Source organism: Jaculus jaculus, chromosome 18 (genome assembly GCF_020740685.1).
Source record: "Jaculus jaculus isolate mJacJac1 chromosome 18, mJacJac1.mat.Y.cur, whole genome shotgun sequence".
In the NCBI taxonomy this organism is placed as follows: Eukaryota; Metazoa; Chordata; class Mammalia; order Rodentia; family Dipodidae; genus Jaculus; species Jaculus jaculus.
Window position 1 is genome coordinate 16935445 of NC_059119.1, and position 20240 is coordinate 16955684.

The window sequence follows — 20240 nt, forward strand, 5'->3', positions numbered from 1 at the left end:
AGACTGGAGGCTCAAGAGGCACCCAAGGGCTGGTAGTGACCAGTGGTCACTTTCATGGCACGGAATCCTGCTGGTTATGAAGAAGTGGGGGTGGCTATAGGGGGGGATCCACAGGTCAGGGGTTCTTCTGTCTCAAACCTTTCCCTGTCCCCCCTCCCTGCCGCCACTCCTAGCCTTTCTCCTTCCAATTCTGAGTAAGCGGTTTTCAGAGAAAGGGTGAAGGAGGCTGACTTTGGGCCCACCCAAGAGCTGATGGGGCTCGAGGGGTGTCCCCGCTGTGGGGCTAACTGTCCCGTCCACGAGCCTCTGCCGTGCCCCTGGCTACTGGACTCGCCTGAGCAGGGCAGTGACCGCCTGTTTAGTGCCGCTGTTTTGATAAGCTAATGAGGGCACCCTGTGAGCCATGGGCGATGGTGCTGGGATATTAACTGTGACAGGAAGCTTGATCATAATTATCTTAACGAGGATAGGGTTAATTACAGCGGAAACTTAAAAGTTCTCTCTGTTTGAGTCCACTGGAGCCGAATGCGTTGTGATGTTTTGTCATTTTGATATGACTTTGGAAAAGGAGCCGGCTCTCTCTGGCTGCCACTGCAGAGAGAGCAGAGTGAGGGAGGTGACCGCGGTGGTACTTGGAGGTGACACCAAGGCAGCTCTCCTGCCGATGGAGCAGGAGGCAAGCAGCCGGCCCCAAACGCCAGAGGTGCGGCTGGGGTTTTGCTTAGCAAAGCACCTGCCTCCACGCAGGCCGTGCCGCCTGGGTCTCCCCGCTTTCCTCGGTGGCTCCGTACCCACCACCTCTAGGAAAGCTGATGAAGGACCCTGGAATGACAGTCACCCCTTCCGGCAGGACTTTGGCTCAGAGGTGCATCTTGCCGTCCACATACCAGATTTTAAAGTTCTCGTTTATAAAATAATATTTTTATTTATTTATTTGCGAGCAGAGAGAGAGAGAGAGAGAGAAGAGAGATAGACAGAGAGAATGGGTGCACCAGAGCCTCCAGGCGCTGCAAGTGAACTCCGGAGTCAGGCGCCCTTTTGTGCATCTGGCTTTCGTGAGTACGGGGAAGTCAAATCCAGGGTCGTCAGTCTTCTGCAGGCAAGCCAGCTCTCCAGCCTCCGTGCACAAGAGTAGGAAAGAGGAACTGCTACCATGTTGCCCTCTTCCCTGTAGACTGCCATCGCTGTCATGTCAAACAATAGGGACTTGTGAGAATCTTTGTGCCTCTTTAAAAATTTTAAAAGTTTAACTGTGACAGAGGGAAATAGAGAGAGGGAAGGAGGGAGTCAAGAGAGAATGAGTGCGCCAGGGCCTCCAGCCACTGCAAAGGAACTCCAGATGCGTGTGCCACCATGGGCATCTGTCTTACATGGGACTTGGAGACTCGAACCTGGTTCCTTAAGCTTCACAGGCAAGCGCCTCAGCCATCTTTTAAGCCATCTCTCCAGCCCACTTTATGCTTTTCTGAGGGGAAGGGGCTTGCAGCTATATTAACAGTGTATGTTTATTGATCAATGTGTTATATCTGTTATATAGAGGCATGAGCTCATAGATTGTTGCAAATAATTTCCTCTTCTAGTACTTCCTGGAAAATTGCAATAACTGAAAAAAAAAAAAAAGAAACAAAATAACTGTAGAAGTCAGAAACAAGCTATCTTCCCCCACTGTGTGTGTGTACTGCCCTGAAATGTGCCAGCTGAACCCACAAATCCTTTACCTTGACATCCCCCTTTCCCATTGCCTTTTGTCCCCAGTCCCTCGTCCTGAATTGAGTTGATCACATCACCAAATGCGTGCACCCCGGTGACAAGATTCATGAACCCACAGTCCCCCATGTATTTGACACAGCTCCCCCCATTCACTGAGCCACGAGGAGCATGGCCTGGCAAAAAGAATCTCAGAACCAGAGGCGTGACCGGGGATTCGAGAGGACCCTTCGAGGTCTCACTCCCTCAGAGAGCCCTGTCCCGCGGCTTGTGCGGCAGCCACAGAGGTAGGGGAGGGGGGCGGAGAGGCGTCCTTCTAGAAGAGTTCAGGCCGCGTCCCTATTCCTGCTGTGCCATTTTGTTTTATGCCGAAGCACTCTGGGAAGGGAGCTTCTTGGGCTTGCCAGTTGCCAACCGCTTGCTTTGCTGTTCCTCCCGATAGAAGTATAATATTTGCATAACATAACTCAGGAACAATGCGTATCTGGAGGCTGCCTTTGACCAGAGCCCGGCTGGTGTTGGTGCACAAAGAACTTATTAGCCGCCCATAAGGAGGCCTGATGGGAGGTAGCTCCGCTCCCCCTGTGGCAAGCAGGGGCCTGGTCCGGAGGCCCTCCTGGTTAATGAGCATCACTCATTGGCCCCCACGGAGAGAGGGACTCCAGCAATTGGGGCTGTGTAACTCAAGTTACTACAAAGCTTGCCTAGCATGTATGAAGGCCTGGGTTCAGTCCGCAGCAGCAGTGTACAAACCCAGCGTGGCGGCACACACACACCTATGGTGGAGGAGGTAATGGCACGAAGATCAAAAGTTCGAGGTTGGGCTGGAGAGATGGCTTAGTGGTTAAGGCGTTTGCTGGCAAAGCCAAAGGACCCAGGTTCGATTCCCCAGGACCCACATAAAACAGATGCACAAAGGGTTGCATGCGTCTGGAGTTCCTTTGCAGTGGCTAGAGGCCCTGGCGCGCCCATTGTCTCTCTTAAATAAATAAACAAAATATATTTTTAAAAATGTTTCCATGGTCATCGGTGACAACATTGTTTTGGAGGATTGATGAGACTCTGACTGAAAAAAAAAAATCTAAAAATATTATATACCATGTAAAAATATTGCCAAAAAAATAATAAAGACAGAAGAAAGGGGCTTTTAGGAGGCCCCAAAGGTTCCCAGCACACTTAGTGGGTTTTTTGTCGACCTACCTCCCCTATGTCTTCCTCAACCATCCTTCCCAGGTCAGGGCTTCTTCGGGGTGGAGAGAGATCCGTGACTGAAAGAAAGAATTAGCCTTGGCTCGGGCACCCACTATTCCTCTTAGTCTTTGCAAGATCCTCAGAGTAACTCTTGCAAGAGGCCTCAGATGGACTCTCAGAACGCACCTGGGCACTTGGTAAGGAGAGGCTGGCACCCAGGCGAAGCCTTAGACCTTCTTGCCTAGATGGGAGGCAGCTGTGTTTTCCTCCTGGAACCGGAACTGTGAAATAGGGTGACCCCCAACCCAAAGTATGTGCAGCCTCATTTCCCCGAAATTGCGTCAGGTCATGGTGACCATGAAGCAGGTGGGCCTTAAGTGTTGAGGCCAGGGAGGGAACACCCGGAGGCCTGTCGGAAATGCTTAGCTCAGCTCGGCTCAACCTGCCGATTTCGTTGGAGGACACTTCGCATCTCACAAGGCTCGCCCCTTGGTTGAGGGGTCGTCCTAGCAGGGTGCCCAGCAGCGCGACGTGCAGCGTCTCTGGAAAGCTCTGGTGCTAAAGTTCTCCCGCGTGATGTGCACGCCTTGCACTCCCAGGTGCCCGGGGCTGCCACGTGGGCTCTGTCAGGAAACGAACAGGCAGCGTGGCCAGCATCTCCCAGGTCCGTCACGTTTTATGGACGAGCCAGGGATGGCGGGCCAGTCTTCCCTGCGCTCAGCTGTCAGCCTGTGTGCAAGCTCAGCATATCTCCTGGGCCTGGCCGGCGACCGAGCTGCAACTGCATGTGCCTATACAAGCCCGGCGACTTGAGCCTTGCTTTAATTAGTCCCCATGTACCCCCCAGGCAAGGGCTTGTGCAGTACTGGTCCACAACTCCTTCACCCCAAACACCAGAACCTATCAAACAAAGTGTTTACTTCTGGTTATGAGATACAGTTGTGTGTGTGTGTGTGTGTGTGTGTGTGTGTGTGTGTGTGCCTGTACTTAATCCTCTCTCTCTTTTATTTTTTTTTATTTACTGCCTTAACATTGTTATACTCTACAGTTTTGTTTTCTTTTTCCTAATAAAGTGAGAATTCCATGTTCCCGAAATTAAACCTGTTAACTTCAGACCAGGAGCTTTAAAGCAGAAATTCTCCCAACCCCTCTGCCCCTATACAAAACTGCAAACAAATAAAAAGCAATAACGAAAGAGGAGGAACAAGCTCTCTTGGCCCAGAGTGATTATGTAATTCTGCAGATGTCTTCCCGGCCACAGGATACTAGGCAGGAGCAAATTAAGTGATTAGTTAAAAAAAAAAAAAAAATGCAGAGGGAATGGGGGCGGGGGAGCCCAAGGGTGTGAAGGGAGAGAAAAGCTGCCTTCCTGGCTGTTTCCTCTATGACTGTACAGAGGAGAACGGCTAAGAAATGATACTTGAAGTTATATTTATTATTGTAAGAGGGGTATGAGATTTCTAGGCAGGAATGATGGATGACAACTTAAATTTGTGTCCAGGGAATGAAGGTGAACTGTGACAGAGTTATTTATCTTGGGAATGGAGGTTAGGGTCAGCCCAGGCTGGGTGCCCGAAGGCACAAGACATTGACAAATTTATCCTGCAGGCCGTATCTGAAGCCCTTTGTTTTGGATCCTGGCTACTGACTAAGTGACCCTCATCCTTCATGTTGCCAGTGCGTGAGGGATGCGGGGAGTGCCAGCGGGCCCCCTTCTCCCCCTGCCGCCCCCACCCCGGGGCTCCCTGCTACTAATTCTTGTCATTCACTCTGCTGACAGGCACCAAGCCCAAACTATTCCCAGTCCTGAAAGGGAAGGTTCAAATATTTATTTCGGCTCATAATGGCCTCCCTGATTTACTGCAGGGTCATTTTTTCACCATTGCCTTTGTCGTTCGCAGGTCACTGGAAGGACTGGGCGCATTCACAAGCCTGGAAGAGCTCATCTTGGACAACAATCTGCTCGGGGATGACCTCGTGTTGCCAGGGTTACCCCAGCTGCACACCTTAACCCTCAACAAAAACCAAATATCCTTTCTTCTACTGGTCCTTGCCCCTCCCCCAGGAGACACCCCCCCAAACACACACACACACACACACACACACACACACACACACACACACACACACACTTGCAGCCCAACACCACAGCGGTCCCCCTCCTGCCATTCCCTATCCCCAGTGCCTGCAAAGAAAAAGGAAAATACCTGCAAAATGTCAAATGAGTTTTATGTGTCAGCTAAATTAAAGTATGTGAAATACAGTCCGTGGACAGACAAAGCGTTCTGTCTTCTGGCACTCGGGACACTTCAGAGTAATTTATTATAGGTCATTCATAAATGAAATGCACCATTATATCTTCCTGTTGCTCCATTTTAGTGGAGAGATCTAAGTTATGGCTGCGAAGAAATCTTTTTTAATAGATAAAAATAGAGAAAGAAAATAATGTCAGGGCTGGCAAGGAGGCAAAGCTACTTGTGTGTGTTGTGCTTGGGCTTGTGTGGGAGGGCGACCTCTGGTGGCCAGTAGCGGGTAGTGCCACTAAGCAAACTGCCTTCTAAGGTTTCTGGAAGGCTCTGGTGCCAAGTGGGAGGAAGCAGTCCTGCTCAGAGGGAGAAGCGGGAGGAGAGAGCTGAGGTGGAAAGAGAGTTGTGGAGGTCAGTCTTGGCTTTGCAGTCTCTGTTAATACTATTCTGGGCTGCCTTGAGAGGTCTAGGGGCGATGCTGTGGGTTGTGGCTTCCTTTGTGTACGTTTAGTCTGTCCCAGCCTCAGATGGCATGTTGGGACTAAAGTGCTCTGGGGTCTATGGAGAGGATGAATCATGGAGGGCCGCTCTTGCAGCATAAGGTACCTCCATGGCCTCTCTGTTGTTACAGGTAAGGGCTGCCATCTGCTAGAATGCTCTGGTACTGCCTGGTGGAGTTGGTATTCTATAAATATCTGTGTGGTAAACAACTTAACCATTATGCCAATTGTCTCACCGTTGACACTCGTAAGCATTAGGCACTGTACTGAATACTTTAAGCACAGTATATATATTTTTTTTCATCCTCACCTCACCTGGTGAGAATTTGTGTGTGTTTTTTTTTCCCCCCATTTATCTAGACTTGAAAAGAAGTGAGGTGAAAGGCTCCCAGTGAGACAGCAAACAAGATGGGGTTCTCGCATTCAGGCTCAACCTTGATTCGAGTCAACAGTCTTTCCGTCCAAGGTACAGCTTTGGATGTCAATCCAGTTGCCTCGCTTTTACTGATGAAAGATTGGAGTCCTAACGTAGTTAATTCAGTTGCTCAATCCACACAGCAAAGAAAAAAGAAAGGGCACAAGAATAGTCCCTCCTGGTTATAATTTAAAATCAGATCTGCATATTGAATTTAACATCTATGTTTATGTCAGTATCTAAGATCATTTGAAAAAAAAAAAACCCGTTGATTAGCTTTTACTTACCCTGTAAGCCATAACTTACTATTTTCTTTATTCTGTAAAATATTGTCTCAGTCAGCTCTTAACCACTATGACAGAATACTGTAGACTGGGAAACAGCAAACACACATTTATTTCTCATAGACTGGAGGCTGGCAGTCGGAGAGCAGGCACCAGCACGGAAGGTTTCTTGATGATGGTCCCCTTTTGTATTGTCAGAGGACGGCAGGAAGAAGGGAATGAGGTAGAGAAGGAAGAGGGAGAAGAGAGGAGAAGAGAGGGGAGGAGGGAAGATTAGAGGGGAGGAAACAAGAATCATATCTCTCCTTATCAGTATATCAATCCCATCATGTGGGTTCTACCCTTAAGATTTAGTAGACTAGAACAGAACTAAGGGTGTCAACATGTGAATTTTGAGGGAGGGGCATAATAAGCCTTCAGTGCTAAGCCAATGTACTTCAGAGGTCAGCATTAGTAGGCACTTTAAGGGAAGTAGAGGAAGAAAGTTTGTGAGCGTATTCTATGTCATAGTGAGATTTGATGTTTTCTTTCTTCTATTCTCTGATCTACCAACCTGTTCAGTGGTTATTTGAAAATCTATTGTATTCTGCATGTCCTGTGTCCTACCTGGTTGGCTTAGGTGATCAGTTATACAATATCCTCAAGTTATTCTAGGTAGAAGGCTTTTATTAGACTAGAAATGAGATGACCTAGTTTGTCCCTTGGGTCTCAATGCTCATATCCCATGTCCCGTGTCACTATAGGGTACTACCGCCTGTGGGCTTAGGTTACTGTGTCAACTTAATTATATTTCGTTTTAATTGTGTCTATGTGGCTTTGGACAAGTCATCTTCTGATAACCTGTTACTCATGGTTTATGAGGCAAACCCAACATACTGGCCTTTTTTATGCGAGAGAGATAGAGAGGGAGGGAGAGAATTGGTGTGTCAGGGCCTCCAGCCACTGTAATAGAACTCCAGATATGTGCGCCACCTAGTGTGCATGTGAGAACTTGCACACTTGGGTCACCTTGCTTATATGGGATTTGGAGAGTCAAACATGGGTCCTTAGGCTTTTTTAGACAAGCGCCTTAAGCATTAAGCCATATCCCCTGTTCCTCATTTTTGAAGAAATTAGTTGGATTGGGTGATGGTGTATTGTCTTTAGTGTTGAGAACAGAGATTAAGTAGGCCTCTGCTGAGATATTGTCTGTGTGCTTGATTGTGTCTCTTTCCTAGTCTGTGCTTAACTTCCTTGAACTATTGTGGTCCCGCAGAGAAGGTAAGGAGGCCAGCCTGCAGAAGCCTTCTGTAGTTGCAAACCTGATTAAATCAATGCACTTACAGTCCACTTTATCACCGGTGGATATGGATGCCAAGTGTTGGCCCTCTCAGGATGCTGTGTGACTTAGTCTTCTCTTCTTCTCTGGTCTACTAGTATGCTCTTGAAGATCAATTTTCCCACCTACTTGATATAAATGTCACAGACATCATTGCTTGCTATCCTTTTATCCTTGCACTCTGATGCACTTGCACTACTGACTCAGCCTACCTGTAAAAAATGCTCCAGGCTTTTGAATAATTACTAGGATTCATGTTGCTGTTACTACCCCATGAAATACCTTAGGCCAAGGCTCTATCATATAGCTTTCTTCAACATAATAGCCTAGCAGAAAACTTAGTAGTTAAAGCAATGTTTTATGTTTCAACATTGATATGGGTTAAGCATATGGCTAGGGCTTAGTTGGGTGGTTATTCTGCTGGTCTTACTTTGTGTTATTTGGGCAAATCTTTTTATGAGTTTTGGCCGGTGCTAGATGAAGTAAAGTGGCCTTATTCATATGTCTAGATGTGGCAGCTCCCTTCTCATTACTGGGATAAAATACTCAACCAGAAGCCACTTATGGTTTAAAAAAAAAGTTTATTTTAGTTGATGGTTTTGTGGGGATGTTTCATCATGGCAGGGAAAACATGGCACATGCAGACAGATGAGCGTCACATCTTTTCATCAGCAGGGTAGAAGGAGAAAGAGTAAGCTACTGGCACTGGCATGGGGGGTTAGACTATAAAACCCTAAGGCCTGCCCCTAGTGACACACCTTCTTGAGCAAGGCTTCACCTCCCAAAGGCTCCTCCACGTGGGGATCAGGTGTGAGACTTAAACACAAACTCATGAGGCTATGAGATACATTTTACATTCAAACCACCACATTAGAGTTTAGTGTTGGTTGTAGGTTGAACTATGCTTTAACAGGCTTCATAAGCCATATAGCATGGAAGGATTGTCCCAGGGCCTCTGGGTTACTTGTGTCATGAAAGAAAGTTCAGTACTAGAGGTTGAACAAATGTGGGTTGGGGGGTCCTGTGGTCCTGAGCTACTATCATGCTTTCTCCACCTTGATTAATGCAAGTCAGGAACCTAGAGAAATCTTTCTTCCTTAATGTTGATTCTGGAAAGGATTTTGTCATGGCAAGGGGGGAAGTACCTAATATATTGCTGTCAGCTGAATTACTTTTATTTATTTATTTATTTGCAATCAGAGAAAGAGAGAAGAGAAGAAAAGAGGAGAGGAGAGGAGAGGAGAGGAGAGGAGAGGAGAGGAGAGGAGAAGAGAGGAGATAGATAGAATGGGCACAAGACTCTGGGAACTTGGATCATCGGTTTCTTTTGTCCTTGAAGAAGATCTGTTGTGTAGTGGTTAAGAATAGTAGGTTCAGAAGCTAGGCTTCCCAGACTTCTGTCTAATACTTATTGCATGACCATGGGCAAGTTACTTGGCATCTCTATACTTTGATTTCTTTGGCAAAATGGGGACTGAATTGCACCCACCGCATAGGTTGGTTTGTGGGGCTTACTAAATATCTTCCTCAGTATGACATTCCACATAATAGAGTGCCATGTCAGGAATGATGTATTGTCTTGCTGTAGAATTATGAGAATCTCACTGATCTAAAGTAAGTAAAACCAAGGACAGAGTATATTTCTTAGATTTTTAGAGTTTAATATTATCCTGAGTTCCTTCCATGACTTGGGTCCCATTGATAAATGATTTTTCCCATTTTTATAAAAAAAGCTAAGTGGGTCTAAGTTTTGAAAGCCGTGTAGATTATGAATGGTGGCACTCAGTGTAGAACACAGGTAGGCTGGTTTCCATCACCTACTTCTAAACTCACAGGCAAATCAGTCACTATGCAAGAAGAGTTGACTGTCTATCACTGCTACAGCATGGCCCTGGTCCTCGCAGTGGCCACAGGGAGTGTGCTCATAGAAGAGATTCCAGAAGGATCTGGCAAATTTGTTGTCAGTTCACCAACTAGTGCCCCCATTCCCATCCGCACACCCCCTCCTTGGCCTCCTCTTTGTTCTACTTGGGTTCATCCTTCGGCTTTGATGTCATGTCCTGGTACATCTGAAAGCCCCGTTGTTTCAGGCCACCTCTTCATCTCTTCAGCACAGGTAGCACACTTATCCCCTTTTCCACTGTTTCCTTTAGACTGGCAAAGTAGGCACTGGCCATGGACTTCAAACATCCCCTGCCCTCCACAGAGATTTCCATCCTGTCTTCGTGGACCATGTACAATCCATCCCTGGATTTCCCACCAGGAGCAATGAGGGGATGGTTTAAGCCACATCATACATGCACACTCCATTCCAAGTAAGAGACCCATTGAAAATTCTCAAGACATGTAGACATGTTTGGTGCAATCAAATGATGCCCTCCCACCTTCTCTTTTATAAGATGAGTTCACTGGAACTTATTATTTATGGTCTGTCTTCTTATTTGTATCAGCATGTGCGTTAAGGAGACAAAGGGTTTGGATCTGGCATGAGCAAGGAGGAAGAATAGTGCCATTTCTTAACTTAGTGGAGCAGGGTAGGGAGACCGCTGTGCTGAGTCAGAAAGCCAGACTTGAGTTTGGAGAGCAGCCGACTGTCATCCTGGAGAAGTCTCAGGACCCTTGGTTTCTCTACAAAATTGGTACTGTCATGCATACTCCAGAATATTGTTGAGAGGCGCAAACAGAGTAATCTATGGCAAGTCATTTTTGTCAGCACCTAAAGACTTTCGCAACTTCTTGGTACGTAATTTGACTTAAATTTCTCAGCACATTTGGATGAAACCTCAGCGCTTTTGACCCAAGCCTGAGTTGGAAGTATCTGAGATGGAGAGCGCAGCTGGATGGCAGTATATGGTCTCCCCCTCAAAACATATTAGAATCATCATTTCCCAAGGTTTTAATTTCTCGTTTTGGTGTTAGGAAATTGTGCCACTTTCCCCCTAGAAATACAGCTTCTCTAGGACCTAGATTTGAGCATTTGAGACTCTGGCCCAGTGACATTTCGCCCCACTCTTTCTTAATCCTTTTCCAGATATGAAAAGACTTCTGATCTGTGCATCTATCAAAATGTGCTAATATGCCATAATGCTTTATCCTTAGCTGTTAAGAAATCCGGTGTTAGGATTAGCACTGGTCAAAATTCTCCCAGTGGTTATAAAAGCTGACCTTAGACCTGGAGTTGAGCCCAAAGAGGAGGAGTCCCTATTCTCACCTGGGAAACCACTTGCGACCTGTGAGACAGGATAGCGTGCACCCCGGGGAGGCTCCCTTCCTGGCTGCTGTTCTAAACTTGCAAGGTAAGGCAGTGCTTTGATCTTCTGTCCTCCCCACAAAAGTCTCCCTTGGCAAGCCCAGCCATGACCGCTGGGCTCCATGATAACTTTCTGTAGACAGTACCCTCCCCCCCACCACAAAAAAAAAAAAATGCGAACACCAAGTTCTCTGAAGGAGAGTTGATGAGGGAAACCAGGTGTATGCTGAGAAGCCAGCTGGGGAGAGTTGAAATGGGGCCATGTAGTTTCAGACCGTAGGAAAGCAAGAAGAGGCGTCCTGTGGAGCAGCCCTGCCTGAATCTGTTTCCACTTCCACGGTCTTAGTTAGCCAGATACACAAGGTTTCCTTCAGTCACTGCCTCTCGTTTAATTTTCCACGCAACTCGACGAACAGGAATGTGACAAGTTCTGTCTCAGCTCATAATCAGGCAAGACAGGGCTGTTTTTGTCCCCGCTGACCCAGGAGGTGGAGGGGCCAATTAAGTCCTCCTCCTATTTCATCTTCTGGTCTTGGAAGTCACGTGCAGATGAAGGGCTGGCCTTGAGCACGCTGGGAACACTGTTGGGTCTTCGTGTCTGCTGGGGATTTGGGGGGAAAACTGCCTGGCTCAGTCTGATAGATCACTTAGGTTGTTGAAAGGCTTAGAACGAGGGAGCTTCTACCACACAAAAATCCTAAATGAGGCTGTTGGAGTATGCTTTGGGTTTGTGGGCACGGAGAGCTGAAGCTTGTTAGAGCTGGAAGACTCTCTATGCCTAGGAAGTTCCCATGACCAGGACATTTAAATGATCTCCTCTCCAAGGCTCACTTTCAGAGGCAGGCCTGGCTTTCACGAAGTATGAAACTTAGTTAACTGGAAGGACCCCTTTTAACAGCAAAAAGGTAGCATTTATGACAGCAAATTAGGTATTAAAGGGTTGCTTATGGACTAGAGCATATAGCTCAGTGGTAGAGTGCGTGCCTAACATTGGCAAGGCCTGCAAGGAAAAAATAAAATAAAAAAGAGAACAGAAAAAAGAATGAGGAGGAGAATATTCCTTTGGAATAACAATGTATCAAAGTAGCCAGGTGTGGCGGCGCACGCCTTTAATCCCAGGCCCTCGGGAGGCAAGGGTAGGAGCATCGCCATGAGTTCGAGGCCACCCTGAGACTACATAGTGAATTCCAGGATAGCCTGGGATAGAGCAAAACCCTACCTTGAAAACAGACAACAACAAATACACACACACACACACACACACACACACACACACACACACACACATCAAAGCAAATAATTTAAAAATATTTTTTGACAATTTTATATAAGCACATGGTGTTTTGATTACTCTTCTCTCCCCACCCCCCCACCCCCATGACTCCTACTGACCCAACTCTTTCTTCCCAACTAACCCTCTTCCTACTGACTTTAGTTATGGTTGCTTGCATGAGCGTACGGGCCACTTGCCAGTGGGTACACCACTGAAGAATATAACTCACCCTCCCCTAGCAACCATGAGCGGCCGATAGCTGTTGGGAGGAGCGCAGGCTCATGAGTTCTTCCCCCACCCACGATGACATGTTCATGAGCAAAATCTTGCACAGAAACCCACGGCTACCGTGACGGCATGAGCGTACTGGCCCGAGAGGGCATTCCGCTGTGCTCCTCCTCTCCCTCCAGATCTTAACATTCTATCTGAGATTCTGTCGCCTTCTGTAATGTTCCCTGAGCCGTGGAGGGGACAAAATAGAGGTCCTCTTTAGGACAGAGCTCCTGGCAGTTGCCAGGTCCCAGCACTTTTGGCAGCTGGGCATCTCTGAAGTCACCTCTGACCACTCTGAAGCCACTCTTAAAAGACCAAGTCGACGAACGTGTTTAAAGCAAGGGCGCACTGGATAATACCCGCCCGAATCGAGACGTTCCTCATGCGAATTCCCTTACGCCCTCATGGCACGATGAACTTTGTAGAGGGGGTAGAAAGACATGGCCATCTTTTAGTATGACCGTAGATGAATTTTTATGTTCAGTAGTCCAGAAGTATTTTTGTCTCACCACTGCTACGGTTTAGATAAAGGCCCCGTAAAAATTCATGTTGAGCTTTAAAGAGGTGGTGGAAGTTTCATGAGCAGGGTTTAACTGGGAGGGGGGTTATCCTTAGGTCATGGGGGACCTTTCCTTGAAGGTGATTGTAAGGCTGCAGCTTCTGGTCTATTCTCTCTTTGCTTCCTGCTTCATGAAGGCAGGAATTTGCTCCTTCACGCCCCCCACTACTTCTACGTAACACATTCATCAGAGCTCCATAGCAGTGGGTCTACCCAACCTTTGACCCCTCAGAACTGTGATGAAAATAAACCTTGTCCCTCTATATGTTAGTTATCTCAGGTAGTTAATTACCATGATGGCATGTTGATTTATACCACCATCTGTTTTTGGAAATTTCACATATATATTTTGAATATTTTATTTTACTTGAGAGACAGACAGACTTATACACACAAATCCACACACACATACACACACATACACAGGGAAGAGAGAGAGAGAGAGAGCGGGAGGGAGAGGGAGAGACTGGGCATGCCAGGGTTTCCAGCCACTGCCAACAAAGTCCAGATGCCTGTACCCCCTTGTGCATCTGGCCTATGTGGGTCCCCGGGGAATTTATCCTGGGTCTATAAGCTTTGCAGACAAGTGCCGTAACCACTAAGCTTTCTCTCCAGCATCACCATTATATTTTTTTGATAAAGCTTTTAAGATTATTAAGTTTTGGAGAGAATCTGACACATTTGTTTCATATGAGCTATGTAACAAAACTTCAAGTTACTGACGTGTGTACGCATGTACGCGTGTGTACATACTTGTGATGAACAACTTAAAGGGTCTTCAAGCTGATGGGCTCGTTAGTCATCATGCCATCATTTTTGTGTTGGTCCTGACAGGTCAGAATCAGCTGACCAATAGCCATTCACACTGGCCCCATATTTGGTAACAACCTACACAGATGTGACTGTAAGCTATACAAATATACCCCAACTGAGTCACAAAATGCCACTCAAGTCCCCCGGAGCCAGACCCATATAGGGTTGAATAGTCAGTCCTGTTTGTCCTTAAGGGCAAATGGGATGGAGAGAGACAATAATTTTAATAGGTTAAGTAACCTCCTTTTTGCAAATTTTATAGAACTACGTGGTTTCATGTGACTATGTGAAAAGGACCCTTCCTAAGCCTCAGAAAGCATTCTGTACAAGCAAGGATTCCTTCCCACAAAATCCTTATTAGCTTTATGTAAGAGCTACGTAAGAAGATGTGCTTGGATTAGAGGAGGCTTATTTATCCAGATCGTGGGGTGTTAAGCTTCCTCTCCCATCCCTTCGCCTTTCCCCTTCTATAGCAGGGACTATGAAACACACTAATATAGAACCTTCTGGGAATGTTGAAATTTCCCTAGAATTCCTCATTGTCCTTTTAAATGGTTAGACTTGAGTGACTCTCTCCAAGAGTGTGGTGATTGAACTTAAAAGAGGTTCATGATGGCGCCTTGTCTTCAGTGATGAAATACGGTATTTTATTCCTAGCTATTGATCTCTGGTACCTCCCTGGTAGGATCTTGTGGTAGTTTGAATGAATGGCCTCATAGATACAGATTTAATTTTTTTTTAATTAAAATGGAATTCCAGCTTTAGCTCCTGGCAGGCAGACTGTTCTTCCTGGGGGGAGTGTCACTGAGGGCAGATTTTTGAGTCCATCCCTAAGGTGTGTCAGGTTTCAGTGTTGCCTGTGGAGCTCATTCTCCTCTGACTAGTTGATGCTAAGTACAAGGAAACCCGGGTAGCATTCCAAGATCAGGGTATGCCCTCCCAGGCAAGAGCAGCCCTTTTCTGATCCTTTTCCTCCCTCTCCCATGGCCATGTGGACCTCAGTCCTGGAATCCGTGCTCTGACCCCTGTGTGTGGTTCCTGCCCGTGATTGTGGTCTCCACTGCCTTCCCTGGCAAGGTGTCCATGCTATCTTCTGTCATTGGCCGACTCCTCTCTTCATTTACTTTGGCCATCACGGCCTCCGATCCCGACTGTCTCGTTCATCACTAGCCTGCCAGAGTGGCTCTACTCCTGAGCATGTAGCTGAAGCCAGGAGCTGGTCTGTATAGTGGGTGATGGCTAATGTCTCCCTGTGGTCTGCGATCTCCACGAATCTATGGCTCTTACATATCGGTGTGAGGTTCTCCGTGTTTGCCTTGTTTACGGAGTTGATCCCATAAGGGAATAATCTCATCATCATGTGTATTTCCTCTGTCTTTTCTTTTTTTTTTTTTTAAATTTTTTATTTATTTATTTGAGAGCGACAGACACAGAGAGAAAGACAGATAGAGGGAGAGAGAGAGAATGGGCGCGCCAGGGCCTCCAGCCTCTGCAAACGAACTCCAGACGCGTGCGCCCCCTTGTGCATCTGGCTAACGTGGGACCTGGGGAACCGAGCCTCGAACCGGGGTCCTTAGGCTTCACAGGCAAGCGCTTAACCGCTAAGCCATCTCTCCAGCCCTGTCTTTTCTTTTTAATTCTAACCTTTATAGGCTTTCTGATCACAGCATAGTCTCTCTCAGGAAATACATCTTGACACCTATTGATAGATTTCACAAAACCCATCCTAACTTTCTCCTATTTTGTTTTCCTCTTACCTATGCTCTCCTTTCCCCCGCCTCCAAACCAGGGCTTTACCACCATCAGCAAGGCCCCTGAGCAATGCTGAGCACTCCTGCAGGCTGGCAGGTTGGAAGAGGCCAATTCATGCTTGCCACCCATGGCATTCCCGTTGGTTTCAATGATAAATTCCTCCTACAAAGAGAACAACAACAACAAAAAAAAGGAGATTACATTTTTTAATGAAACCTCTGGAAATAACTTCTCATTTTTATTACTAGAAAAAAAATTAAGCTTTATGGATTTGCATATTGCAAAATATTTCACTGTGTGGAGTCTACTCTTTTATCATTAAAAAAAAAATAAAACTCTAGAGGAAAGAAACATTTGGTAAAGAAATTCAGTTCATCCATTGTTCCTCAAGTGATGCAGACTAAGCATTACCTGACAATGGAAAAATTGAACACATGTCATACAGTGGGAGTGAGAAATTAGTGATGCCCAGTGCCCGTGGTGAACTGGTTTTCAGTCCTTGGCCACAGCATAGCAGCAGGCTCAATGGACTAGTTGGTGGGGTTTGTTTTGTGATGTGGGGCTTTGCCTTTTGAGAGCCAGGAGTAGACTGGTACAGTTTGGGAGAGTTTCCAACTGTGGAATATTGGAGAGCAGATATGAAGTGTCTTCCTAGAAGGCTCATATGTGGAAGCCTTGGTCTCCAGCTGATGGTGCTGTTTGGGGAGGTTTGGCAAAGGTGAAGAGGTGGAATCATGGCTGGAATAACTCACTGGAGGTATGAGCTAGGAGAAGCATCTTGTCCTGTTCTGTATTTTCTCTATGTTTTGTGTCCTCCTTGATGTGAATAGCCTCTGCTCTATCCTTCCACTGCCATGATGTTCTGCCTTACCACATTCCCAGAAGAAATGGAACCAGGAACTGTAGACCGAACCCTCAGACACCGTGAGTCAAAGTAAAACTCCCTCCTCTTAAGTTCCTCTGCCAGGTACTATAGCGCAGTAATGGGAAACTGACTGCCAGCCTGGCCTGTGTTTCTTGTTTAGCATTCTGTTTTCTTGGATAAGGATCCTTAACCTCTCTTATTACATCACTGACTTGGAGTACCTGCTTGACCATCTGGCCAAAATGACACCGGCTCTGGAGTACCTCAGCTTGCTGGGAAATGTGGCCTGTCCCAATGAGCTGGTCAGCCTGGAAAAGGATGAAGAAGACTATAAGAGATACAGGTGAGTGTTCGTGGGGTAGGAGAAGGGCACATAGACTGTTTTGGGGGTGAGTGCCATGCTATGGTCTTTTAGAGTAAATGTTTGGTATCAGTGGACTTCACATGATATTGTTAAATTTTCTACCTTTTGCAATTATAGAGACACCATCATCTTTTGTTGATTTCATAGGAGCCAAGGAGGGTGGTCTAGGTCAAGCAAATGCTGAGAATTCTTTTTTATAATGAACCAACTAAGAGATGTTTTATGTTTTGCAAGTTTCTGTTGCACTACTGAAAATCCTGATGGTATAGATGGAGTTATGTATAATTTGTAAATGACAATGATTAGCTCTGTTCTAATAAAACTGTATTTGTAAAATTGGAGATTTGACCTATGTTGTAGCTTGCTTATTCTTGCTTCTTTATGTGAGATTTTTCCTGTGACCTGCCTTATAGTCACTTTTTGGAGGGCCACCTCTTCCCAGAAACATTTAGGGAGTCCACATACAATCCCAGGAGGGAGTTGTGCAGGCTTAGACCTCTTTGCCATGTATCTATACCTCAGCGTCTGCCTGGTTTGATGGCCTCCAAGTGACAATGCTTTTATTTCCCCCTTTATTTTCTTCTCCTCTGAAGTTTGTCATCCAAACTCACCTGTCTTAGAGTGCCTTTTTGATCTTGTCTGTTTGGTTGAACTCCACCTTTCTTCTTCATTTTAAACCCCAAGTGTCTTCCTTCTTGATTCTGGTCTAAATGTTTTTAATGATCTTTTTTGTAGGTCATAGGTTTGCTCTCTGTGATAAAAAGAAAGTGCTCATCCACACACCCACCCAAATCAGTGTGGGAGGAAGGAAGGAAGGAGGAAGGAAATACTAGGCAAGTTAGGTTCTTGGGTCATCACTTAGAAGGTCTGGGGAAAGAGGATAATGGCTTGAAAGGAATGTGTTTCTATCAGGACTCATTTCAAGCTGTGTGGTGACGCACAGAGCAATGTGGTTGTAATAGTCGTTCTGTATGAAGGCAAAGCTGTAAGAAATACTGAAGGCTAATACACACACACACACACACACACACACACACACACACACACACAAATGCCCAACACATGGACATGCGTAACACTACAGCAGAAATTCAGTTATAGTTCTAAAGAGTTTTGACTTCATTTTTTTGTTTTTAGGTTTCATCATTAAAATTTTAAGTGTTTTAGGCTGTCCTTAAGTTGAGTCAGAACAAACTGTAACCCTGCCTCACACATATTTATAAAGTCCCTTCGTCGTGATGTTCGCTTGTAACGTGATGTTACAAATTTGAATCCGAGTTCTGTCAGTAGCAACGCAGTTCATGTCTAGCAGATAAATGTGCCCATCAGTTTCTGCATCCTCACGTTCTGATTTTCTTAGAAATTTGCTTCTGGAGCCCCCTTTGTTTCATCCTTGAAGCATTTACTTTCCCGATACCGGATCTGGAAGGCTCATTTGGTATGTTTCACCTTCTGTGGTGGCTTCAATGTGAAATGCCCAGCACAGGCTCATGAGCATGAGCCCTTTGTCTTTAGCTGGTGGCACATTTTTGGGAAGACTTTGGAACCTTCAGGAGGCGGAGCCTCGCTGGAGGGTGGGTGTCCTTGTGGGCGGGCCTTGCAGCTTTACAGTGTAGTCCTCCTTCCTGTTCGCCACTCTCTGCTTACTGACCTGTAGTGAGGCCATCATCTTCCCCTGCTGCTGTGACCCCTTCCACATAGTGGTGGACTGTACTCCCTAGAACTATAAGCCAGTGAAAAACCTTACCTTTCTTAAGCTGTTTCTGTCAGCATTTGGTCATAGCAATGAATAAAGTGACTCACATACCTTCTTGAACCAAACATTTTTATAGAACTAGCTTATTCTTTTTTTTTTTTTTTTTGAGGTAGGGTCTCACTCTAGCCCAGGCTGACCTGGAATTCACTCCGAATTCTCAAGGTGGCCTTGAACTCACAGCAATCCTCCTACCTCTGCCTCCGGAGTGCTGGGATTAAAGGTGTGTGCCACCACGCCCGGCTTATCCTTTTTTTTTTTAAACTATAATTGTTCATGCATATTAATTTTACATATTAGTGGGTCTCCTTGCAATTTTCCATACAAGCATGTATTGTAGTTTGATGGCATCTACTTTCACAAGTACTCTTGCTTACCCTTCCCTCGCCCACCTCCCTCTTGTCCTCACTCTTGTTCAGTGGTCTCTCTAGTACGTGTAGGCTGCCTTTATTGTTTTAAATTCTATTTTCTACACAAGAGAGAAAACATAGGTCAGTTGTCTGTGTCTGGCTTATTTCCAATTAACATAATGACCTGTAGTTGCACTTCTTTTCCTGTAGGCATGATGAATGATTTTGTTCTTATCTGTGGCTACACAATACTCCATGAAGTGTGTGTGTCCCATCCACCTGTTTGGAGGAACCTAACCCAAAAGAGTTCATCTAGTAAACATTTTTAGTAAACTAATGGTTGTTTGAAAATTTATTTTCTGACTCATTTCTGTGGGTTTCTCTGTTTAATTCATTAAAATAATATACTTTCTATGTGTTAATGTGCATGTGTATTGTATTCACGTGTCGGTTACATGCACTCACACATTTCTATCCATTCACTTATTCATGGAGCAAAGTAATATGTATACAGAGCTGTGGATAGATAAGTTTTTATGTTTTGTTGTCTTTTTTTCCCCCTAGAATGAGAGAGGTAGCATGAAGGGGGGAATTTTCTAGTTCTAACCTGTTCTTTGTTCTCAAACAGGACAGATAAAAGCTAAATCATTCTTCTTGTTGTTTCAACTGGTCACCTTGGCAAAAATGTAAGATTCATAGTGTAATGTGAGAATATTTAATATGAAAAGATCTAATGTGGAGTAATTTTAGAGAGGGGTATCTTTTCTTTTATTATTTTTTTCTTGAGGCAAGCCCACCAGACTGGCCTTTTTTTTTAAATGTGAGAGCACAAGGGTAAGAGAGAGAAAGTTGGTGTGCCAGGGCCTCCGGTCACTGCAATCAAACCCCAGACGCGTGTGCCTCCTTGTGCGCATGTGCGACCTTACACACTTTCGTCACTGTGCATCTGGCTTGCGTGGGACCTGGAGAATCAAACGTGAGTCCTTAGGCTTTGCAGGGAAGTGCCTTAACCTCTGAGCCATCTCTCCAGGCCCTAGGAAGGGGCATCTTTGACATGGGAATGACTTGTCTAGATCACCAGTCCTTGGTGGACTCCAAGTTAACTGAGGCTTCATGATTGATTCACTTGGTAGCAACTTGACCAAACGCATCCTTGCAGGATCCTGGCAGGCATTCACTTGGCTCTAGTATTTTACAGCTCTCCGTTCCCAAGCAGCTCCAGTTCTCCACCCTGTTGATGCATTCCTTCTCATGTTTTCCTAGCTGCCTACATATCCCCATCCAGAGAACAGCTTCTAGTGGGTGAGGGCTGAGTCTTGACTCTTGA

At 45.8% G+C, this 20240-nt stretch overlaps 1 protein-coding gene across 1 annotated transcript in view; it reads left to right on the top strand.

Moving 5' to 3' along the window:
• Window positions 1–20240, top strand: part of Lrmda (leucine rich melanocyte differentiation associated) — a 1121019-nt gene that overhangs the window by 617467 nt on the left and 483312 nt on the right. The window contains exons 3-4 of the mRNA XM_045137137.1: window positions 4800–4926; window positions 16650–16789. Of these exons, the coding sequence (XP_044993072.1) occupies window positions 4800–4926; window positions 16650–16789 (267 nt within the window). The remainder of the gene's footprint in view (window positions 1–4799; window positions 4927–16649; window positions 16790–20240) is intronic.